Source organism: Chenopodium quinoa, unplaced genomic scaffold (genome assembly GCF_001683475.1).
Source record: "Chenopodium quinoa cultivar QQ74 unplaced genomic scaffold, ASM168347v1, whole genome shotgun sequence".
NCBI classification, from domain to species: Eukaryota; Viridiplantae; Streptophyta; class Magnoliopsida; order Caryophyllales; family Amaranthaceae; genus Chenopodium; species Chenopodium quinoa.
The window spans coordinates 2130001-2156141 of NW_018744593.1; the positions used below are offsets into that span (position 1 = coordinate 2130001).

Below are 26141 nucleotides of genomic sequence, written 5' to 3' on the forward strand. Positions count from 1 at the left end.
AGTCACAAACTCAAACTTTCTAGGAAAATTTAAAGTTAACCAAAATTTAATTATTCAACCACTCACTTGCGGAACACTGCCCAAATCAAATTCTGTAATTCTGAATCTTGAGGTTGAGCGTGCGTTAAAATCTTAGCATACGTTGAAAGCAGTATAGGAATAGTGGAACTTCTGAAAATATATCCTCCTTCAGAATTATGATACAAAGGCACATTGATGACAAATAAACATAAGAGAAAAAAAAGGTTGAGTTTTCTTACGATACAGTAGGAAGCTTTTCATGAATAAGGCTAAAAAGTTCCTTGGGACTGCAACCAGGCCTTCTGGCCAAAAGGTGGCCAAACTCTCCAAGTATATATGCACTGACCTGACGCAAGAATCCATAAGACATTAAGTACAATAAGTTCTCTTTTCAGCAAGAAGTTGTTCTTAAAAAATGAAGGGAGTCCAGGAGAAAGGGGATATAAAAATAGATGTCATTTACTCCTTTCATCACTAATACTCAATCTTTCTTTAACAGATGTCCCAAAAATAATCTTTAAGCACATCTCTTTCTCTATCTCTTTCCAAGAATGTCAAGTGTCCTAATTGTCCAGATTTTGGATAATTAGACAATCACATGCTATGATTTACCTATATTATAGACTTAACATTTATAACAAACCCTATACGCACATTTAGGATGGATTTCTTTGCCTTTAAAAAATGTTTCAGAAGAAGTTTGTTCAGATAAGGTGACATAACCGCTACCCAACCTAGATAAGTTTGAATAATTATAAGACATAGAAGAAATAAAAGAGAGACAGTAACGGGCAAAATCCAAAAATCAAATGTGTTAAAGGGGAGAAAGGAGCGCAGCAGTAGTACTAGCAATAGTGAATATTTAAAGGATCAGAATCAGGAGAGAAAAGGAGCTTTTTATTGTAGATAAGTAAGCTTTAAATTAGAAAGGCGTACAACAAAATTTTACTAAAAATTTCGTTGAAATACATAACAAGAACTTATAGATTGTTCAAACTTCAAAGGCCAAACGACCCTAATTTCTACAAGCATATCAGAAGCTGAATATGTTGAGCTCTTTTATAATTAGAATACTCTGTCAGTTGAAAATTGAAAAAAAAAAAATTAACAATTAAGTTCTCCACAGTGCATACTTATCCAGAAAATACTTTCTATGTAACAATAACATCTTCAAGGAACAAAAACACCTCTCTTTCTATTCACTTTTCTTCTATTTTAGTTGGCTGTCAGAAAACACACCTTAACCATTGTCTCGTGTATAGCAGGCTTGTCAAGATATTCCCGGGCCTTCACTGCTGCATATGACTAACAATATAGAATGTAAATAAAATTAACTCTATTTCCATAGAAAATGATACCCAACCAAATGCTAACAGCAAAGGAAATGTAATGCAGTGCTCACTTGCAAATCTTCATTGTTTGTAACAAATTGCACCACGCGGAACCATATGTCATCACTAACAAAATCACCTGCCTTATCAATCAACTGAAGGATCACATCCACATACCTGAATGAATTTTATAAGAAAACAGAGGCTTAAATTTGACAGCATAACACTGAATCCAGCCAGTCCTTAGGAATTGTAAAGAAGTTAAGAAACTGGATTGAATATATATTGAATCACGACAGAGGAAAAACCTATACACACCATACACAACTACAGATTATGAACCTTGTATATGTATTATGTTCACACCAGCATCATATCAACGACTGTGCTGAGTTAGAAACATCCAACATTCATCAATCTAATCTAAATACAAAAAGAATGAAACACCATGGCTTTCAGCTGATTTAAAATCTCTCTAAATTTTATGTAAAAGGAAAAGGCAATCATCTTGTGTCGATGGGAAAAAGAAATACAAGAAGGCTTCCTGAGTCGATTATCTGGCCCCAATTCAATAGGATTCATCAAAGAATTAATTGTTTAAAATAGTAAAAGGTAAAAAGAATTTTAATTGCTTCTGTCAAAATCAAAGTAAAAGTACCCTCACGGTAATATACTAATATCAAAGGAGAAAGCATAAGTAAGCACTAAAATAAAAGTGTACTCTAATTCTACATGACATCTTCCAATGATAATCCTTAACCAAGTTGCTTATACTTAGCAATAATCCAAAGAAAATATAAATTTCTGATTTATGACAAACTTATAGAAAAAGCAACCTTCTGAAAAATCAATTTTTCACTAAACAGTAATAAAAAATGCAAACCCATGTAAATTAAGCTGTGAAAACAACTCCAAATACTCTAGCCTTGACTATTGCTGGACAAGACACCATATATTGCTCAAACCCTTCATATGTATTTACAACCTCAGTTTACTTAAACTGCATCTTTCCCTGTTAGAGACTCATTCCATCTAGAATCCCTATCATATAATGCTTTGTAACATCATTTAGATGACACAATAAAGAGAGGCCTAACCATGACAAGTCAGGCGCAAACTTCTCTGCAAGTATGGCAGCTTTCAGAGCCAATTCTTCCCGCATAGCAAATTCCGCTGTACTGAGATACTGACAAAAGGAATTGTAAAAGGCTTAGAATGGTGTTTGAGCATGTGTTTTTGAGCAAGTTGGTGTTCAAGGTTAATGTTGGTTTATCGAATCAATATACATTAGCTACTGAGAACAGAATCAAAGGTATAAAAAATATTCAAACCTGTAATAATTCCTCAACAATGTCCTTTGCATTTGAAACATCACACATTCCATACAGCAAATCAAGAGCACGCCTCCGTATGCTGGCAAGATAAACAATCTTATTAAGCACTTTTCTTCATAATTGAAAAAGAAAACGTGTCCTCGTGATGGTAGTTTAACACTGTTCGTTTATTTCTTTGGAGTACTTTTTATTTCTTGGGGAATACTGTCAATTGTTTAGCCCCTTCCACCCACCCCACCCCACCCCCACCAAAAAAAAAGGTGAAGAAACAAAATGCACATATAAGAATCACAACTATGTAACATGGTCAAACGGTATAGGCTTCAAGCTTCATAGATGCATTTTAAGAGAAGCGAATGCATATAATACTCTGAATTAACCAAGGAACATAAAGATTATAGAATCAGATATCACAAGCCTGTACTAAGACAAAGAAACAGCAGAGGTTGGATTGGAGTTCTTCTATAGTTTAATATTTTTTTCATTTCATTGGCTATTATTATATAGATATAGCAGACTGCACAGGTTAGCAAAGAAAACAATCAAATACCCCTAAGTTGATTTGACTGACGTCTTCCATCTGATTTAATTAAGAAATTATTACTTAAACTTCACAGCAGTGAAAGCAGGCAGTAACAATCAGATGAAAGAAAATTGGCAGCCAACCAATATTGCACACAACAGGAAAAAGAGGTAAAGGGAGGAACAGAGAGGAGTAAATAAACTCTTTGAAGCTCAACCTGATATCAGGATCCTTCAGTGAGGTAATGATCTGAGCTTGATGCCTTTTAATGATGTCTTGCACGTCTGTAACCATCAACATTCGGGTCATATTTTCCTACAACACAGAAATTCCAAGAATGATATGACGTTAGAAAAGCACAATGAGCTCATTTGGAGCTTGACTGGAGTCATCCTTAACAGCGTGTTTGGATAAAGAAAGGGGAAGGAAAAGAAGGGGAGGGAAGAACGGTGAGTTTTCCTTCCAAATCTCTCCATTGTTAGAGGGATCAATTTCCTACAATTTAATCCCTCCACTTCTCTCCCCTCCAATTCCCTTCCTTCCTCATTTGTTATCCAAATGAAAGATAAACCATCTCTTCATTTCCCTTCCCTTCCCTTCCTTTCCCTCCATTTCATTCAATCCAAACACACCGTAAGAGTTTAAGTTCATACATAAAGAAAAGAATTACAAACTACAGGTCCCAGGACTTACCAAACCAAGGTATCGTATGTTTGGCTCACGAACAGCAATAAACTTCCCAAGCAGAGCAACACATTGCGACATCATTTCTTTCTCAGCATCAAGATGCATAACCTGTGATAGAGAAAAGTCAGAAAAGACAACGAAAAGAGAAGATCAACTATTAATTTTCTACAGATAGCAGTAATTTGATTTGTAACAGGTAACATATACTCCAAATTACAATATATGTTCACGTTGACCTTGTTACTTATTAATAAAATTAAAGCTTCACAGACATCAAAGTTTCATACGGTAGGGTAAGTGTCACGATCCGAGAGTTTTGACACACGTGCGGCACGCTCTTGTCTTTTGGCGACAAGGACGCAAGCCTAGAGCGGAAAGGGTTCGTGAGCACACAACAACACGGACCAAAGGTATCTTAAGAAAGCACACGTCAACAACGAGTGCGGAATCGGGGCTTGTGACGGCCGATATTTCGAAGCGGGCACAAGCGGGACGGACGACAATGAAGGCATCTTTTGACGTTCTCTTGGTTTGGAGGGGATGCTTTAAAACAAGGCAAGCACAATATCTATAAAGGCTTAAATCAACACACAAGTCTTAAAGCAATATGCAACGGGGTAGGGAGCTTTGATTCATTCAACCATTCGCTTCCTAAAGAGTTTTATATTGATTACATAGAGAATTACTAGTGAACATTGAAACTACAGTAACACAATAATTCTGCCTAGAGCCTAGAAAGCATAAAGAAAGACTTAAAAGACAATACATAAGGGAAATACAAGGGAAAAGGAAGGGGGATACATAGAGAAAGAGGCGGATTCTAACATCCTCCCCCACTTAAGCCGTCGACGACCTCGTTGACTTACAAAACAAAACATACACTTAAAGGAAAAGAAATAGTAGCTTCAGCTTCAGTCTTTTGTCGCAGGTGTGTTCTCGTCCTGGTTCTAATGTTGGCGCGGTTGTTGATGTTGCGGTTGTTGTCTTCTGGATCTGGATGATAAAGTTGGAGGCGGCTAGCGTGGAAGACGGGGTGTATCTTCATCCACGTAGGCGGCTTAACCTTGTAAGCATTATTCCCAATTTGTTTAGTGATGCGGATGGGGCCTTCATATTTTCTGGTTAGCCCGCGATCTCTTCCTCTAAGGAACTTGAGCTCTAACGAGACTTTCACCATCACCATGTCCCCTACATCAAATTTCAATGGCCTTCTGTTCTCGTCGGCCCACTTCTTCATTCTCCTCGCTGCCCGCTCCAAGTAAGCGCGAGCAACTTCCATGTTTTGTTGCCACTCTCGCTTAAACTCTCGTGCTTCGCGGCTTTTCCCATCTTCGGATGTTGTTATGGTGTGAGGTAGGAGAGGTCGTTGGCCCATCACCAATTAAAATGGGCTTCTGTTGGATGCGGTACTCTTCTGGGCGTTGAAGCAAAGTTGGGTAACATCAAAGAGTTTCACCCAATCTTTCTAATTGGCGCTAAAGAAATGTCAAGTATTCTTCTAAGAGACCGTTGAATCTCTTTGATTGTCCATCAGATTGGGTGAAAGTCCAAAGTCCGACCCCATCAGTTTAAGCAATTCTGTCCAAAGTATGCTCGTGAATCTTGTATCTCGATCGCTGACGATGCTTTGGGGCAATCCCCAATATTTCATAATGTGTTTAAAGAACAATGTCGCCGACCCCATTAGTTTAAACAATTATGTCCAAAATATGCTCGTGAATCTTGTATCTCGGTCGACGATGCTTTGGGGCAATCCCCAATACTTCACAATATGTTTAAAGAACAATGTCGCCGTCTCTTCAGCACCACAAGACTTCTGCATGGGAACAAAGGTGGCATATTTTGAGAATTTGTCGATCACCACCATTACCGCTGAATACTGATCCACCTTGGGTAGACCATTAATGAAGTCCATAGATATGTTTTCCCACGGACGCGTCGGCTAGGGGTGAAAGTAGTTTGGATAAAAACCGAAAACCGAACCAAACCGAACCGAATAAGCAATTCGGTTCGGTTTTGTTCGGTTTTCGGTTTGGATCGGTTTGAGAAAATGAAAACCGAATTATATCGGTTTGGATTCGGTTTTGGGATTTTAAAAACCGAAAACCGAACACCGAACCGAAATGTATAAGCCCCATTTCTCAGCCCATTTTCCTACGTATATATACTCAAACCCTAAATTTATAAGCCCAATTTCTCAGCCGTTTCTGATCTCTTTCGGTCTTTCCCTCACTAAAACTTTTCCCTCATCTCTCCCTCTCACCACCTCACTCAGTCACTCCGTTCGTCCACCACCACCAATCCACCACCTCACTACTTCCTGCTTTCCTACTTACCACCTGTGGCTGTGTTCCGTTCGAGTGTTCCAACGCCGGCCGCCGCTGACCACCTGTTCGAGTGTTCCGGTATGGCGGTATGCTTTAATTTCAATATTTCATATTTCACTTCTCTTTCGTTTCTGATCTCTTTCCCTCACTAAAACCCTAGATTTTCCCTCATCTCTCCCTCTCACCACCTGTGTTCCGTTCGAGTGTTCCAACGCCGGCCGCCGCTGACCACCTGTTCGAGTGTTCCGGTATGCTTTAATTTCAATATTTCATATTTCACTTCTCTTTTCCTGCTCGAATTGCATGTTTTCTTTGTTATTTTGAATTTCAGATTTCACTTGCACTTCTCTTTTCCTGCTCGAATTGCATGTTTTCTTTGTTATTTTGAATTTCAGATTTCACTTGCACTTCTCTTTTCCTGCTCGAATTGCATGTTTTCTTTGTTATTTTGAATTTCAGATTTCACTTGCACTTCTCTTTTCCTGCTCGAATTGCATGTTTTCTTTGTTATTTTGAATTTCAGATTTCACTTGCACTTCTCTTTTCCTGCTCGAATTGCATGTTTTCTTTGTTATTTTCGAACTGGTGATAGATTGTTTTCTTTGAATAGTTATTATGCTCGAATTGTATTATGCTCGAATTGATGATATTCCTTCAGTGTTCAGAATATATGTTGTTCTATTATAGTATTATGCTCGAATTGCATGTTTTCTTTTTGATAGATTGATTGTTTTTCATAGATTTGCATAAAAATTGTTGGTTATTGAGTGAGTTCTTTTTTCTGTTTTAAATCAGATTATCAGAATGTCCACAAATATGGATAATGTTGAAGGGAATGTCCCTATTGAGGAGCATGAATCTGACAATGAAAAATCCAAACCCAAGAGGAAGAGAATGAAGGATCGTTCCGAGGTTTGGGAGCACTTTATCAAGGAAGAAACACACACTGGAATGGAAGCACGTTGCAAGTACTGTGGTATGAGATACAAGTGTGGTACAAAGAGAAATGGCACTAGTCCATTGTGGGCTCATATAAATAGATGCCGTAAGTACCCCTATAATACTCCTAAAGAATCAAAACAAAGTTTGTTGTCTTTCAAAAGCAATAAAATTGAAAGTGGTTGTACTAGTGGATTGTCTTATGTGAAATATGATCCAACTGTAATTAGAAAAGCTTTATCTGAGATGGTTATAGTTGATGAATTGCCTTTTAAGTTTGTTGAGGGAGTAGGCTTTAAAAAATTTTGTAATGTAATGGAGCCTAGATTTCATGTCCCTTCCAGAATTACTGTGGCTAAAGATTGTTATGAAACTTTTTTAACTCAAAAAAGAAAGCTGAAATTGGTATTAAAAAATTGTAACTCAAGGGTTTCATTAACAACCGATACATGGACATCTATTCAGCAAATTAATTACATGTGCTTGACTGTTCACTTTGTTGATAATGACTGGAATTTGCAAAAACGTATTCTGAATTTTTGTCCTATATCAAGTCATAAGGGGGAGGAAATTGGGAAAGAAATTGAGAAATGTTTGCTTGATTGGGAACTTGAGAAAGTATTTTGCATAACTGTTGATAATGCTAGCTCAAATGATACCGCAATAGGATATATGAGAAGGAAAATAAATGGTTGGAAAGCTGGGGTTCTTAAGGGTCGGTTCCTTCATATGCGTTGTGTTGCTCATATTGTGAATTTGGTTGTGTCTGATGGCTTGAAAATTGTTAATGAGTCTATTACTCGTGTGAGACAAGCTGTAAGATTCATCAAACAATCCCCTTCTAGGTTGGTAAGGTTTAAAAAATGTGTTGTGGAAGAAAAAATCAACTCTAAAAAGTTGTTGTGCCTTGATGTGCCTACTAGGTGGAATTCCACCTTTTTAATGTTGGATGCTGCTTTGGTGTTTGAGTATGCTTTTGAGAGGTACTCTGAGGAGGACCCTCATTATGTGATTGAGTTAAATGAGAGGGAGGGGAAGGGCTGCCCTACTTCTGAGGATTGGGAAACAGTCAGAAGGTTTTCTGAATTTTTACAAGTCTTTTATGATCTTACGTTGCGTGTCTCTGGGTCTTTGCATGTGACTTCCAATTTATTTTTCCATGAATTGGTGAGTGTTGCTGTCCTTTTGAAAGATTTGATGACAAATGATGATGTGGAGATGTGTCTTATGGCTACTAAAATGAAGGAGAAATATGACAAATATTGGGGTGATCCGGAGAAAATAAACATGCTGATTTTTATTGCTGTTGTGCTTGATCCTCGTTATAAGTTAGATTATGTTGAGTGGATGTTAATTGAAATTTATGATTCTAAGCATGCATTTGTTTTGGTGAATAATTTGAAAGAGTCTTTGAATGCATTGTATGAGGAGTATCGTGGTTCTTCTGGTGATGTGATTAGGGAGGAAGTGTCCTCAAGTATGGACAGTTCCCAATTTTCTCCCAAACAAAAGAAGCTTCAGGTATTGAAAAGTAAGTATAAGAAACATAAGTGTGAGAAAGATGGAGAAGCAAAAATTGAGTTAGACAAATATTTAGAAGAGGAAACGGAGGAGGAATGTGAAAATTTTGATATTTTGGGGTGGTGGAAGTTTAATAGTGCTAGGTTTCCAACAATTGGAAGAATGGCCCGTGATATACTTGCTGTCTCTATCTCAACAGTAGCCTCTGAGAGTGCATTCAGCACTGGTGGTAGGGTTCTAGACCCATTTAGGAGCTCCTTAACTCCAAGGGTCGTTGAAGGACTTGTTTGTGCTCAAAATTGGCTACGTTCTTCTCCCTTTCCTAATATAGAAGAGTGTTTACAAGAAGTTGAAGATCTTGAAGAAGGTAACATAAAACAACAATTATCATGTTATTTTTTTTCATTATTTCATATATATTATGTAACTTGTTTATTTTTTTTTAATGTTATTAGACTTGAGGAATATGACAATTGGTGGTCAAAACCCGGACTTGGTTGAGCTTGATTGAGAGTTAGCTGCCAAGAATGAAGCTGCCCTATTGATTGAAGACTTGAAGTTTCTGCCAAGAGCCTAAGAATGAAGCTGCCCTGTTGGTTGAACTAGTTCATTTGTGGACTGTTTGTCTGTTTTATTATCAATTCATCATGTGGACTGTTTTGATAGTTTTAAGACTTGTTAAGTTCTTATGTCTCAATGTGGACAATGTGTAAGTGTATTTAATTACTATGGCAGTATGGCTGGACAATTTAGTTACTATGGCAGTATGGCATATGGTTGTGACTTGTGAAAGTTGTATGTTAAAATTTATGCTTTAATTTTGTTCAGGAACAGGTACAAAATTTAGGCCTTAAAAGGCCCAAAATTATATGCCCAATAAAAAGCCCAGATTTTAAGGCCTAATACAGCAGCCCATAAAAATTCGGTTTGGATTGGATTTAATTCTCAAAACCGAATTATTTCGGTTTGGATTGGATTTAATTCTCAAAACCGAATTATTTCGGTTTGGATTGGATTGGATTGAATCCAAATTCGGTTTGGATTCGGTTTCAAAAATCCGAAACCGAAATAATTCGGTTTGGATTCGGTTTGGGGTGTAATCCAAACCGAATACCGAACTTTCACCCCTAGCGTCGGCACAAGAAGAGGATCTAATAGATCAACCTGACGATCCACTTTGTAATGTTGACAAACTAAGCAGGTCCGGGTGTAGTTAATGACATCTTCTTTCATTCCCGCCAATAATACCCCATGGAGAGTAAGCTTAAAGTCCTCAGCCAACCTAGATGCCCGGCCCATAGGGTATCATGGCATTCTTTCAAGAGCATCTTTCGTAGGCCTCCTGCCTTCGATATGAATAGCTTGTTGCCCTTAGTGTAAATGAGCCCATCATCTATCTAGAAGCGTCTTGTCTTTCCTGCTTCTAGCCCTTTGATGGATGGTGTCTATCATGGGATCTTCTAAGAGGTGTTGTTTGACCTGTTCTTTAACTGAGGTGGTGACGTTGCTGGACATAGGGGATAGTCTTTTGTAGGGGGGCCAAATTGGCACGACGGCTCAAAGCATCGGCGACCCTGTTACTGGCTCCTGTCTTGTACGTGAACTCCACATCGAAGTCTGCAAGTACCTTCTGCCCCGTTAATTTTGGTTGGGTAAGGAAGTAACTGGCTGCCGTGGCCACCGTGTTATCTGTGCGAACAACAAACTTCGCCCCCAACAAGTAGTGTCTCCACCCCTTAAGCAGTGAACAATTGCTAAAAGTTCTTTTTCTTGTGTCGCATACCTCTTTTCTACATCACTCAACTTTCGGCTCCCATAAGTGACTGGGTGGCCTTCTTAGAGTAAGACCCTGCCCAACGCATAATCGGACGCATCCGTCTCGACTTCAAACGGTTTGTTGATGTTAGGGAGCACTAAGACCGGCTCCTTCATTGCTGCTTCTTTGAGCTAGAGGAAAGCCCCTTGTTGTTTCTCCAGCCAATTCCACTTGTTGTCTTTCTTTAACAAATCCGTGAGGGGACTTGCTATTTCTTAATACCCTTAATGAAGCGGTGATAGTAATTGGCCAATCCCAATAACGACCTAATAACGACCTTAATTCTGAGACGTTCTTCAAAGCTTGCCAATCACTAATGGCTTGAATTTTCTTAGGATCCATTTCTATGCGGCCTCCTCCTACAAAATGTCCAAGGAAGCTTACTTCTTTCTTCGCAAAAGCACATTTCTCCCGCTTCACGAACTGATGATGTTGTCTCAATTTCTCAAACACCTTCCTAGTGATCTTCGGGGGTGTTGCTGAAGATTACAACGCCATCTAAGTAAACAACCACAAATTTGTCAAGGTAGTCGTGGAAGACCTAATTCATCAAGGTACAAAGTGTTGCAGGAGCGTTCGTCAACCCAAATGGCATGACCAACCACTCGAACGCCCCATATCCGGTGATGCGAGTTGTCTTTGGTTCATCTCCTTGAGCAATTCGAACTTGATGGTAGCCGGACCTTAGATCAAGCTTAGTGAAGTACACGACGTCTCCAAGCTGATCGAACAAGTCTGTCACCAAGGGTATTGGATAATGGTTCCTTACAGTGAGCTTGTTTAAGGCTCTGTAGTCATGCACAATCTCAAACTCCCATCTTGCTTCTTGTGAAAAAGGACCGGTGCTCCATAGGGTGCTCTAGAAGGTCGGATAAAACCGGCTTCTAACAACCCATCTAGTTGTTTGCGTAACTCTGCAAGTTCCGGAGGGGCCATCCGGTAAGGGCTTCGCGCGGGTGGTCTAGCACTTGGCACCAGTTCAATACTGTGGTCTATGGCCCTTCGGGGAGGGAGAGATTTCGGGAGCTCCCATGGAAGGATATCTGCATATTCCTCGAGCAACTCTCCTATGACCTCGGGGATGTCTCCCCCGATCTCCTCATCCTTCATCGAGAGAGTGGCGAGGAACGTAGGCTCATTTCTCCCATCCCCTTTTTGAGTTGAATCGCCAAGAGGAGGGGATCTTTTAGTTCTTTTCCTTCTTCACCACGAGCGTGTGTTCGTAAGAAACAGTTGTTGACTTGTCACAAGTAAGGACCCTGGGTGGGGCATAGAGACGGCTTTGCTGGTGTGGAGGAAATCCATTCCAAGGACCACTTTAAAATCATCCATGGTTGCCACCGTAAAGTCTAGACTCCCACTCCAGTCCCCGATCTTAGTATTCACATTCTTTGCCACACCGTAAGTCGGTTGAGTTTCGGAGTTTACGGTTTTCATGCGATTGCCACTATGCACAGCTTTCAGCCCTTCCCTAATCTATCTGCCTCACGTTTCATGACAAAATTATGAGTAGCCCAACCATCGCTTGGGCCTTCTTCCCATTTATCAAAACATCTACATACATCTAGCACAACCCTTTTCTCTCGAGGTCTCTTTTCCCATAGCATACATACAATACATTACCCCAACTTAGAGGGTTCTTCTTCGCTGACCAAATCCTCCTCTGTCATCCCCCTTATCGGTTCTGAGGACATTGAGGAGAGTTTCTTCCGAAGATTGTCGGTCTCCGATATGTGTCGGCACTCGAACCATTTATGAGGCCCGCGGCAGAGTATACAAGTGAGGGGTTTGTTCCATGATGATGAGCCGGAGGACCCACCTTTGTTTGTGGATGAGGCGACCCCGTTCTTCCGCAAGTCTTCTCCCCCATTCTTGTATCTGTTCCCCACACTGTTCGAACTAACCTGCGAATTTCCAATGGAGCTCTTTGGGGTACTTGATGTTGACCCACCATTTCCCTTCTTTTGGCTAGACACCTTGTCAGATGAGTAATCCATCAACCTTTCGGCTGCGACTATGGCCCCCAACAAGGTATCAATTTTCTGACGCCATATCTCCCTTTAAGCTCAATCTTTTAGGCCCCACACAAAGTTGAATAGACGGTCCTTTTCACACATATCTTGATCTCCAACATGCACGCCAAATATTCTTTCACATACTCACGAATGGAGGTCTTGTGCTGCAAAGTTGCGAGCTTGGTGCGAGCAACAAACTCAGTATTCTCGAGGTAAAATTGAGCCATAAGTTCTTTCTTTAGATCCTCCCAAGTATCTACCGACGTCCTCTTAGCTTGGATGTCGACGTACTTGGTGCGCCACTTAAGTTTAGCGACGTCCACTAAATACATCGTGGCAGTATCTACCTTAAACTCGTCCTCCAACCGACATATGCGAAAGTATTGCTCCATGTCGAAGATGAAGTTATCAACTTCCTTTAAATCTCACGAGCCATTAAAGGTCCGAGGTTTAGGAGGTTTTATCTTAGCGCCTCCACTTCCCCCCGAGCCCCCTTTGGGCACGCATCAAGGTTGTCTTGTGCATCATTAACTAAGCCTTGCACGAAATTGAGCTGCTCCGTCAACCCATTTACCGTCGACACAAGCCTCTCCATTTGCTCGGCTTGTTTTATCACAATATCTTCGAGCTTGGGCATCCTTTCTTCAAGCATAGCCCAAGACTTGCCTTGCAAGTCATTCTTCCCACGTATATTCAGGCATCTCCACGTTCACCATCTCTATAGCAATACCAAGTGTCACTGTCTGAGAGTTTGACACCTGATCGTGCGACACGCTCTTGTCTTTTGCGACAAGGACGCAAGCCTAGAGCGGAAAGGGTTCGTGAGCACATATCAACACGGACCAAAGGTTCACAAGGAAGCACACGTCAAAAATGAGTGCGGAGCCGGGGCTTATGACGGCCGATATTTCGAAGCGGGCACAAGCGGGACCGACGACAATGAAGGCGTCTTTTAAGGTTCTCTTGGTTTGGAAGGGATGCTTTAAAACAAGGCAAGCACAATATCTATAAAGGCTTAAATCAACACACAAGTCTTAAAGCAATATGCAACGGGGTAGGGAGCTTTGATTCATTCAACCATTTGCTCCCTAAAGAGCTTTATATTGATTATATAGAGAATTACTTATGAACACTGAAACAGTGACACAATAATTCTGCCTAGAGCCTAGAAAGCATAAAGAAAGACTTAAAAGACAATACATGAGGGAAATACAAGGGAAAAGGAAAGGGGATACATAGAGAAAGAAGCGGATTCTAACGGTAAGCCATACACCCTTTTTGGCTGTCATTAGTAAGACAATCTTTGTCAGCTAAACACACAGGCAGATACTAGTAATAGAATCAAGTAATAGAAAAGCAAAGGTAATCAAAAATATTGAACGCACTTTCCCACAGCTTTGACTTTAATCTATATTAGTTAAAAAGATGCTTACAAGGGCAAGGGCTTCAAAGAGAACAGCATGTGACGCATTGTTCTTGTTTACGTTTTTAACAACATCAGTACCCATTAATATCCGTTGCAAAACCTACAAAAAGAAGAAGATATCAGATCGACCATATAAGAAATGGGCTCAAGCTCATCATTAGATACTAACCTCAAATAATGATCGCCGGATATTTGGATCCTCTATAGTAGGAAAATATTGAAGGGCCCTCATAGCCTTAACCTGCACCAAGTTTAACAACAATAATCAACAGAAAAATTAGATACTTCTTTTTTTTACAATTTCAAAGCGTATGCATAAATGTCTTCAAATATGTATATTTAAAAAGTTGATACTGTGAAACTCAATATTGAGAAGAATTAAGTAATATCTCACATGAGTATGTTAGCTCTTATATATATCAAGAGTGTTTTTATTCCATTTTCATTGGAATCTATATAGATTCTGAATAGGACTATCAATTAGAGGCAAAGGAGTAGCGCATAAAACAGGTCCCAAGGAAAAGGACTCCCTACAGAAAATCTTAATCCTACCCCACGACGGCCAAAATGAACACACATCAATATTAAAAGAGCTACTCTTGTATTTGACAGCATATTACAACAGATCCAGTATCAAAAATTTAGTAATATTAGCTACCAGAGGCCTTTACTGGAAGAGTTAGAAGACTAAGCAAGAAGACTAAAGGCTAGATAAAGGAAGAGGAAAACAAAAGAGGAAGACAGAAAAGCAATGGCGCAGGCTGGAGGCTGAAGAGAGCGAGAAAACAACTGTCGCCAGTTAGAAAACCTGTCCCCTTGTTTTTATAGATTATACATTAAAAAAAAGAACTAAAACGAAAAAAAGAAAGAAGACGAACCTGAACCCAGGGAGATGGGATGCCATAGTATGTGTACTCCTGTGGAACATCCTGGTTTCTAGCAAGTCTTTCCAAGGTTTTGACACATTTGGGAACACAACTCCAGTATGCATCATAATTATTTGATACTAAAGCAACCAGCAGGCTCATAACAGCTGTTAGAACACCTAAATCACGTTCATCTAAAAGTTGTGCCATTCGGTCTGACCTGATAATATGAAAACATAAGTGTTATAAACAGGCAATCAAAATAATAAATTAATCACTTTCCAATCTCCCTGCATCCCTGAATTTCAATTAGAAGATTTTAATAGAAATTTTAAAAAATTTCTACCCAAATCCACAAAGATGGAACAAAGGACAGATAGAAAGGAGGACAGGTAAAGAGGATCCTGGGAAGAGGCATACCAGCCATCTACGTTTACAACATCTGGATTTTTCCTATACAACCGAAGGAGGCATAGAGCAGCTTTCTTCCTCACAAGGGGCCTGCAACTGCTTGACATCTTAAGAGAAACTAACAGTCAAAACAAGAATTTGGAACACCACCAAGCTGAAAATGCAGAAATTTTAATTGCAATTTACCAGTAGCTTCTGCACATCAGGTGCCAAAGATTCTGCAAATTCCCTACCACCAATATTCCCAACCTGCATAGAAACAACAGAAATCAACATTGACAAAAAAAAAAAAAAAAAAAAAAAAAAAAAAAAAAAAAAAGACAACTCAGAGATTCAGCAATCTGATTTAGCTTTATAAAACTCCTTGGATATCCTACCTTTTTTATGACCTAAATTCCAAATCTGATCCAGTTCACAAATTTCACAAAACTGGATATATGCATCAGAATAAGAATGCACTTGCAAGGAAAAGTCCTATGATAAAACTACTACGTTGCAGAGATATTGTCCATGTTGACATGTACAAATATTGCAGACTACATATGTGTGGGTATCAACCAGTAGCATATTAGCATAGGGAGGATAGGGAAATTGATTAAAAACATACAATTATTAAACAAAGAGTCCAACAGATTGGAGCAAAATAAAAATAGAAAGGCCGCAAATATCTTTGGGACGGAGGGAGCACCTTCCAACCCACATCCACACCCACACAATTTTTTCTCTTTCTTTTCTCCATCCTTGATCTATGTACTCTACTCTGATGTTAACTTAGCTATGGGAGTAACTGGTATGTACTTGGGCAATTTGGTAAAATTATGTAACTAGTGGTAAATTTTATGTGCAAAAGACTACCAAAATCATCATTAAAAACATTGAGTGCTAAGCGTATTAAGTCTTGTTCTCCTCACCTTACAAGTATACTATTCAGTAAAAATAATTAACTTTAGAGAGCAAACTTAATAGTAAAGCAATTAAAATAAAAGGTTTTAATCAATAAAAATAAGTAAAGTTCAGCTAAAGTACTTTAAGTTCAGTAAATATCAGGTAAAGAGTTCAAATAAAAAACAGTTAAAATATAAAATAGATTCCACTTAATAATTCGAGAAGAGAACAACTGTATTTAATGCACTTTGGGATATTGGAAAAAGTAAATAATTGTGCATTTAATACACTTAGGGATGGAGGAAACCATAAATAATGGTGCATTTAAAACTAAAATAATAAGAATTTAAAATAAAATATGGCTATTTCGGTCCAAAAATTTGCTAAAAGTAAGAAAATTCCTACTCCTTCCGTTTTATATAAGCGCATTGGTTTAACCGGCAAGTATTTTAAGAAGGTGAATTGAATGGAGTAAAACATTAAGTAGGGTTTGATGGGAATTAACATTAATTGGAAAAGATATAGTGGTGTAATAGTTTACTAAAATCTAAGGGATGTGAGAGGAGAGACATAGTTTTTTTTTTTCCGTGACAAGAAAGATATAAAAAAAATAAAATAATAATAAAGAAGATGTCCAACAAAGGATGTGATGCACTTAAAAAAAACTGTCAATTTAGAAAAGTAAAAACGGAGTGAGTGATAGAAATTTTTTCCTAATAGGGAATACAAGAGGAACAAAAGAAATAGAGGGTGTACCTGGTTTTATGGTTGTGCCTTTTGTTTTACTCACTTTACCTCATTCTAGTTTGGCAAACTCCCTTTACCATCTTACCCCTCTTACCTCCCGATATTTGCAAATTTTCATACACTCTCTCTTACTCTATTCACCTTTTCCTTACACCCACCCACATAATTTCACTTTTTCTCATATTGATCTTATATCCATCAACCTTTATAAAACAATCTTATACACACTAATCTTTTCTGTTAGCTTTTTGAAAATTGGTTAAATCACTATTTGAGTAACTACTGTTTTACCTTTTTTTTTCTATTTATTTTTTTTACAAAAACAATTTGCTATACAAATGAGGATTATAATTTGGAATGGACTAGGGATTTGATTAAAAATTTAATCAAATCAAATGAAAAATGGTAAAGGGAAGCCATAATGAAGACAGAATATTATAGGGTTATATCATTTTTTATCAAGGAGTGGCTATGAGATCAATGCCTCCATTCGAAGGCTTAATTACCAGGTTATGTGCAAATAGAAAATAAAAGACTAATTTACATTCAAACAAGTAATTGTTCAATATAACTTATAATCGTTATAAAGCAAAATAATCCTGATATGCTACATCCAATCAAATAGATACCAAAAACCATTGATAAGATGATGGACTTGTCGAATCTACTCTTCGGGGTCCAATCTACAGTTAGATTCCTCAACCAAACACCCTCATGGAAGAATTTATAGTCTAATCCTAGGAAGCAGTTTGGCATTGCTTGTATAACTATTAATTTATTATTTGAAACATGATGCAAGAGTGCAGATGAAAGATGTATCTACTGCAGACAGAAGCCCTGGCATTCTGTTGAAGACTAGTAGTGAGCCCAAATTGGAACCCTTAACAGAAAGCCAATAAAATTGTAAATTATGGCAAAAAAAACAAATTAAATACTGCAAGCTAAGCAACATACCAAGGTCAAGGCTAGACACTGGAAAGTTTCATTGCGTCCAATGATATCATTGCGTACGGTATTAATAGCTAGCCGTAAGAAATCATGATTCTCATTGAGTAAAGATGATGTCACTATATAACCAACCTGCAGCCATAAAGAACCAGATCACTCATCAACAAAAGTGGCTCAAAGAATCAGCAGTTTATTGTGGAAAGCATACAAATAATGTGGTTAGCTTGAAACCAAATCATACACGGGCATTAATTAGTGAGGCTATACGGCTATACCCTACAATATCCAACAGAAGACATAAAAATGATACAAACAATTCAACATGCTTACTCTAATACAAATATAATTATTATTTAGTTCCTCCTACTAAACCATGAATGAAAGCCAGTAATTTTATCAGACTGAACGAATACACAATATATTAAATATAGTGCCTTTTGCAGGCTGCACAAAGTGTACAAGAAGGAAGAAAGAGAAGACAAGATTACCTGCTTTTCTGGATATTTTGGTGCAGATATCAGAGAAACAGCTTCCATGTGACCAAAATCAACATCATAACCAAGCATATATATGTAAAGCATTTTCCAAACATACTTCTTCTTCTCATAAGGAGATATAACCTGTCAAAGCAAACATATTATTAGATCAAAACAACTACCTACAAAGTTAAAAAAAGGTGGTAGCTCAAATTTAGAAATGTCACACGCTTAAGGATAAAAGTTCATATGAACAGGTTGTGACTGAAAGTTCCTTTAGCATGAGCAGAACAAAAGAGCGGGGTGGTTGATGAAAAATTAACCACATCATCAAATAAAGAAACTAGGGTGGGAAATGGATTCACTTTGACCCAAAAGATGCCGCCTCATTTGCAAAACACTTTTCAAACTATTGATAATATGATATGCTGTGCTTGATTTATCAGTCTGATGATTGACAGCAACTAGGAAGCAAGGGTGGAGCTACATTGTACAATATGAGATCAAGTGAACCCAATTGGTTGTTGATAATGACCCAAATTCTTATTTGAATCTCATCAAATAATACTTCCCCTGTTTCCTTAATATTGCAACATGCTGACCTTTACACTTTCCAACACAACTTTAACCAATAATGTATATATTAAGACGAACCTAACAAGATCTCACCGGGCTATATATTTCCTTATGTATAAATCACAATTGATGGTCAAAGGAGAGTGGGTGAATAGTGTAAAGTCCAGTTATTAGACAAAATTGAACTCCATTCAAATCAACCTTTTAAAACTTTTCTACAAGGGATGCACTTTAAAGAAAAAAATAACATAGAATAAAACCAAAGAGAATAAAATTTGGAACTTGGACGCATACATCATCTTTAAATCTTTACAAGAATTATATGTATGAGACATTATTATATTGAAAAGTTAAAACAATGGCCATCACCTGAGAACAAAACGTCAATACCCAAGTATCAACCACTGCATTTTATTCACCTGCCCCCGCAAACAAAAGCCCCAAAAATTGTCTTCTTGATATGATGGAAAATACTTTTAATTTGTAGCTCTAAGATTTTTTCATTAAACCTAGATTTGGAAAAATAGGTCAATTAAAAACTAGATACAAATCTTCATGCCTCCCCACCCCCATATGAGTGCTACCAGCTACCCCGACCCCGTATTTTGCACCCACATTGGTGTTAGATCATAGCACACATGTATAGTGGCCAAATGTTGTGTCCAATTAACATAGGTCTGAATTTAGTGGCAATCCTAGATGTGCCACTGTCAGCAAGGAAGCAGCATACAGCAACTATGGCATAAGGTGAGTGCATGTAAACACAAGAGGCAATACAATTAGAAAATTATAGGGCTGATTCACAAAATATAATTGAAAGAAGTAGGGATTATGCAGAACATAAATAAAAAGGAAGAGGAGGGGCTTGGGTGGTAGGAAGTCAAATCTATGGGTCCACATAGAGATACACACAAAGGACGAAGAAAATAAGAGTTCAAGTTTAGTAAATCAGAAACCTTGCACATTTTGACTTTGTGGTCTTAGATATGTCTTTGACCCTATAGGTTATGAAAGAAAAATCCGCAGGATGATACCATATAGTAAAAGAGGAATTCCGGAGCCTAATTATCTTCCGATCTGTTTGTAATATACTTCTTTCTTCATTACCACTATATGGTCTTTGAATTCTTCTTTGTTGAATCAGGAAGCTTGCAGTTGGCATCAAACCAACAAAGCATGAGTTTGATAAAAGGGCTCACCTTGGTACTTTTTAGGGAAATAGATCCAATTGAACTACTTCATCCATCCCAGAATTCAAGTTCACACTTTCCATTTCATCAATAACACTCTCTCTCAATTTTTCATTCTACATTTAACAGCTATTTAATCTACTTGACAATCCCAACAGTGAATCACTATGGGACATAGGATATAACAAACTAAAAGCTAATAGTAGCCAACTAGCCACAACCTAAAACAAAATTGACACAACAGAGCCTCATGGTTATGTGGGTTATACTATTTTCAACAAATATTTGTGGTCTATATGCAAACAACAACAGATAACCATCAATTGTATGATGTCCAAACACCACATGTTTACAAAAAGTTGCACATTTTACTTTCAAAACCCCTTAGGGGACGCTTAGTTCACAAAGTGGTATGACTTTGGAATTAGGAATGAAATCAGAGAGGTATGGGGGTTGGAACTTTATTCATATACCTTGTGTTTGGATGTTGTCGGATTATTTTTATTTTTTATTTGACATCTAGAGGTTTGGTATGAGCCACACCCACCTCCATTCATGGTTTCTGAATCCCATACTTTGTGGCTTTGAGGTATGGGTTTAGAAAATGGAATTTTCTTAAACAAACATTAGGTATAGGTTTTACTCATTCCAAACCAATACCTCATACCTAATATCACAAATCAAATGCCCCCTAAATGTTTGCACAAAAACTCCTTGAAGTAATTTAGGAAATCACAATCAATACAAACTACTAGAATACACGAATACTAAACTTAGCAGCTAGCAATGATAGGCAATAAGATCATATAATATATAAATAAATAAAATTAAATTATGTTGACTAAAATGGAATGTAGTCAGAACTCAAAAGAATAAAAGGACAATGCCAAAAAGAAATAAATGTAAAACACTTAAGAATTGATAAAAGGGCCAAGTATACAACAAACCGGGGGCCAATGGGAATATGAAAAATAAAGAAAGCAACGCTAGCATAGAATTAGCCATTTACATAACCTTTGATGAAAATTAACTATGAGAAAGTGGCTCTAAATGCTTTTGTTGGCTTTGCTAAACTATAATGAGCATATGGAGAATTAGAAACAACTAGCTTTGAAAACAATCTGCCATGAGGCCTGAGATTCTTGTAGAGCACATTCAATATATCATTACTTGGAATATATTATTTTACAAAAAATAAGTTCTTTGATAGAAAGAAAGGTAAATAGTAGGATAGAGAGTGGTTTTTGCAATTGTAAACAAGATGAAATTTAGCATGTTTTGCCTTGACAAGGCCTGCTAGTTGGGTAGCATGAGTGTTGGTGGAGGGTCCTTCCTAGAATGTTAGTTAACCACTATAATTTGCTTTAGGTTGTAAAAAGTCTTGAATTAAGCTCTTGCAAATACTTCATCCATTCCCTAATATTGCAACAATTACCATTTTAGAAAGTTTCACTTATATTGCAACATTTTCCTATTTGCACAAGCTTTCTTTCTATCTCTCTCCTCGTCTTAAAATATGTGCCTTCTCTCCATGTTGCAATATCGGGGGAACCGAGAAAGTAATTAATTGCTAACCAAAAAAATGATGACACAACTACATTGTTTGGAGGGATGAAAAGGATATATACCCTGAAAATTTCTCATGTTACTTAAAACCCTGCCTACAACACTATACAGCCACCTAAACAAAGATCATCTTAAGCACCAGAATCCCATTATGATATAGACTATCCATCAATTATTACAAAATCAAATTCAAAAAGGGGGGCCTAATGCTTCCCTCAGTAGCAAAGAGATTGACAACTACCATAAGATAACTTGACCTTTTAGCCTTTCAAAGACACCATTCACAGTCAAAAATTAGATTTCATCAATGACCACCCAAAGATAGATGATCATCTTAACCACTAGAATCCTATTGTGATACATCTCCTACCCATCAAATCCTCAAAATCTACTCCAAAATGGGGAGAAAACAAGAAACCCTAAGAAATCTGATAGATTGATTGCTGGAAATAACAAAAGACACTGTCTTTACATCGAAATAAACCATAGTACTATACTAATAACAGATATGACATTCGCCCCAACTCCCAAGTCACATGATGGATCCACCTTTGCACTATTCATTCAGTCATTCCTAACTCTTTCACAACTGGTTGTTTGGCAAAATACAAATGCCAATCTGCCAAAACTAAAGGTTAACGACAAAGATTCAGCAATTAGATCTTAACTGGTAGAGATTAGATCTTCAGTATCCCACAAGATTCTCCCCATATTTCTCAATTCACATTCTCCCAATTAGATCTTAACCGGTAGAAATAAAAATGCCCCATGAAATTCAGCAATTTTGCATTTTAGCATATGCTGCCAGCAAGAGGGGGGAGTTAAATAGGCCTAGTCCTTACCTAGAATATATTGGATGAAGATGAAGCTAGTAACTACAGACTCACTTTTCTGACTGCCACTCTTTAAGTCTCACTAAACAGCTCTGGAGTTCTTCTCATAATGTAAACCAAGTTAAATTTTGGTGTCTCAAAGCACGTATTTGACACCTTAGGGCATGTCATCCCTCTGTTTGGAATTTATCGTCTCACTGTAAGTTTGTAACAAAAAAAAAAAAAATCAATTAAATTATATATTTACCATAATCTATATAAACCCATTATAATAGTTATCTCCTTCTCTACATCTCCCAACAAATTATGTTTGAAAATCTACCATAATCTTTTTCTATCTATATCTTTAAAAATTAAACATTTGGTTCCAAACGTTCCAAAAAGTATGCACGAGTATTTTTTCTAAACGGGAGGGAATGTGTAATACATACACTACACGAATTCACATATGTCATCATCAAAACACTAAACCTGAAGTGTTTATGGAGCTCAATTTCCCCCTTCCCATCGCGCTGGTCACAATTTCGACTAGCTAAAAAGCAATTAAGTGATCTAATGCCTGAATATCAGCAGCACAGCTTGAAAAGTACCAAAATCTAAGGATACCAACTCTATACATTCTAGTTTCCCAAAACATTTCCATTGTTCAGGCATCACTAAGGATAAACAAAAGGTGAGCAATAAAGATCAATCATTCAGGCATCAGTGCCGACTTCGCCACCACCTTCACAAAATTGACAATTCACTATTCCACAATTAAAAATTCCCCAAATTGAGCTCAAATTTGAATAATTTACACCAAATTGAACAACATTACACATCAAAATCACTAAATTAACTGCATATAATCTCAATAAAATAAAAAACAATAACAAATCAAAAACATAAAAACCCTAACCTTATCATTTTTAAATTTGGTACGAATATTGCCGAGCTCCTTATCGATCCTAAGACGTTCTTGCTCTTTATTCTGGCAATTACGAATATCGCTAATGAAGACGGAAAGACCTCTCATGCCGGAAAGCGCCATGGCAGCTCAGATCCAAGGAAGAGATAGAAAAATGGAGGAAACCTAATCTGCGAATTGTCGACGATTTTTCTCTCTCCTCAAGAGAGATCGGAGTGGAGTGTAATGGAGGAGAGAGAAAATGGAGGATCGTTGGAGATGGAATTGCAGTGAAGAAGGAACAACAATGGAGGTTTGAAGAAGGAGACGACAATGGAGGACTGTGATCTAGAGAGAGAAAGGGGGAGGAGAGAGAAAATTTGGAAATTTTGGGAAAAAATGGGCCGTCGGACAGAGAAGAGAAGAGAAGAGTAGGAGCCTTGGAGGAGACTTTTTTTTTTTTTTTTTTTTTTTTTACTTTTTTTAAAACTTGTTCCCACTAGTCCCAACTTAGCATCATTTCATTGATTTTCTTTTTTTTTTACCATGTCCATAATTTTTTTTTAAAAAAATAAAATAAAATTACAAAGGTTATATGTGGCTGACCATTCTGTGTGGCCGGGGATCGGTTACTTGATCGAGAGTTACTCATTGTCAGGGGTTACTTGGTCAAGGATTACTCACTCAATCAGGAATTTCTCGGAGTCAAGGGTTACTCGATCGGACGGGAATTACCCGGTTTGTGTTTTGGTGTGTGGCAGTTGGCCACACGATGTAGCTAACCAAATAGAAAATGCTCTGGAAAAAAAAATTAGTTATCTTTTAGATTGAATTTGTTAAAAAAAAAATTTGAACTTGTGAAAGGAAATACTTCGTGTTTGTAGCTCGGACATTAATAAATAAATCAATTATAAGAATTAGTAAAAATAAACACTTGTACAATTCAACTTAATTAAAGTGGAAATTTTTCCAAAAAAAAAAGGAAAAATTTAACAACAACGAAGCAACTTTTGCTCCATTCTCCCAAAATGCACCAACCTTTAAATCTTCACAAAGTAAATCAAATTTTGTATTTTTTTCTCCCAGGTCACTTGACCTGTTATACCAAATTCCAATCCACATACCATGTCCTCATTAGTTAATTTTTTAAAAATATTTTTTGATAATTAACAAAAATTATTTATTTTAATTTTTAAAATCAAATAATTAAAATTAAAAAAAAAAACCCTCCCTTTCCCCACCACTGGCAGCCCCACCAGCTACCCCCTCCCCGGCCTGCCGGCGGCTGGCGCCCAACTGCAAGCAACACCTCAACACACAAAAAACCCACACAACTCTCCTGCTCCCTGCACTCCACCGCACCAAAACAGAACAGCCCGCACCAAACACCTAACACCACCGCCCAGCTGCTCCTCTCACATTAATTACCCCCAAATTCCCTCAACCACCAAACACATTAATGCTCCCCTGCACGCACCAAAAGCAGCCACCAAACGCTGCACTTCACCCTCACCGCTGCACAAATCCGGCCACCATATCAGCCCACATCACCAATCAATATAGATGCATCCAACTTCACCTGGCTGCCACGCGCCAATTATACCAAACCACAACTTCCCTGTCATCGCAAAACAGAGCAAATCGCAAGTCACCCATTTAGGGTGGTTTCCTCGATTTTGGATGGGGGAAGAGGAGGAAAGGGAGGGAGTGAGGTCGTCAGCGCTTAGGGGTGGGTTGGGCGCCGGCCGCCAGTAAGGCGAGGGAGGGGGAATGGCTGGCAGTGGGTGGAAGAGGAGAGCTGGCGGTGGTCTGAGTTTTTTTTTTTTGGTTAATTTTTTAATTTAAAAAGGATAATTAAATGAGAAAAAAAGGAAATTAAAAAAAATGACCGGTTGTTCAGGTCATAAGTCATTTGGGTTTTTTACGGGAGAAAAAAATACAAAGTTGGGTTTAGTTTGGGAAGATTTAAAGGTTGGTGCATTTTGAGAGAATAAAGCAAAGGTTGGTTTGTTCTTGTTAAATTTTCCAAAAAAAAAAATTGAGTAAGAAATTATAACTACGGGTAGTTATGATTGTAAGAATTTCTATTTAGTTAATGGTAAACTTAAGATTAAGTCTTGTACTAACAATTGTACTGTTATTGTCATTGAGAATAGAAATGTCATTGTGGCCTTGACGTTCGAGGGGGTGATTATTGGATAAACGGATAGTGGCAAATAGATAGATATGCTAGGGCGAAGGTAAAATAAGAATATGAAGTGGTATATGCATGAATAGTGAGTTGAAATTGTGTTTGAGTGGGATTTCAAAAGGAGAGGATTTAGGATTTGTGGTGTGGTTGGGAGGATTTTTTAGAGTGATTAGAATAATGTGGCGGTGGGAAGGGCCGAAGGAGAGGTAAGGATTGAGAAAAGTTAACCTTGTATTTAATAGATTTTGAAACCACATCTATAATCAAAGTTATATATAATATTCAGAGTAATTTATAGCTTAAAATATTCACGAATATCATTTCATAGAAAAGTCAATAGGGAAATTCTCATTGGTAGACTGGTATTTTTTTATTTTTATTTTTTACTTTTATCTATAAATAAAAAATAAAAAATAAAAAGTTATCGATTATGATTGGTAGACCTTTACTTTGAATTGACATTTACATATAAAGAACATTAGTGAAAATTCCTTCCAAAAAAAACAGGACATTAGTGAAAATTTTCTTTTTAAAAGTATGTTAAATCTAATGTTAGATAACCATGGTTAAACTATTTACTCCCATCCTCACTTTGTACTTCTCTCTCCTGAACTCAAAATTTCCAT

At 37.6% G+C, this 26141-nt stretch overlaps 1 protein-coding gene across 1 annotated transcript in view; it reads right to left on the reverse strand.

Moving 5' to 3' along the window:
- The window catches only part of LOC110699630 (AP-2 complex subunit alpha-1-like), a 28800-nt gene extending 4999 nt beyond the window's left edge, over positions 1-23801 (reverse strand). The window contains exons 1-16 of the mRNA XM_021877140.1: positions 23337-23801; positions 18286-18417; positions 17804-17929; positions 15404-15466; positions 15227-15324; positions 14819-15026; positions 14110-14181; positions 13948-14040; positions 3903-4004; positions 3427-3524; positions 2684-2765; positions 2450-2538; positions 1424-1529; positions 1261-1326; positions 261-367; positions 67-171 (exon numbers count right to left, since the gene is read on the reverse strand). Of these exons, the coding sequence (XP_021732832.1) occupies positions 67-171; positions 261-367; positions 1261-1326; positions 1424-1529; positions 2450-2538; positions 2684-2765; positions 3427-3524; positions 3903-4004; positions 13948-14040; positions 14110-14181; positions 14819-15026; positions 15227-15324; positions 15404-15466; positions 17804-17929; positions 18286-18417; positions 23337-23468 (1679 nt within the window). The 5' untranslated portion in view covers positions 23469-23801. The remainder of the gene's footprint in view (positions 1-66; positions 172-260; positions 368-1260; positions 1327-1423; positions 1530-2449; positions 2539-2683; positions 2766-3426; positions 3525-3902; positions 4005-13947; positions 14041-14109; positions 14182-14818; positions 15027-15226; positions 15325-15403; positions 15467-17803; positions 17930-18285; positions 18418-23336) is intronic.
- Positions 23802-26141: the final 2340 nt, after the last annotated feature.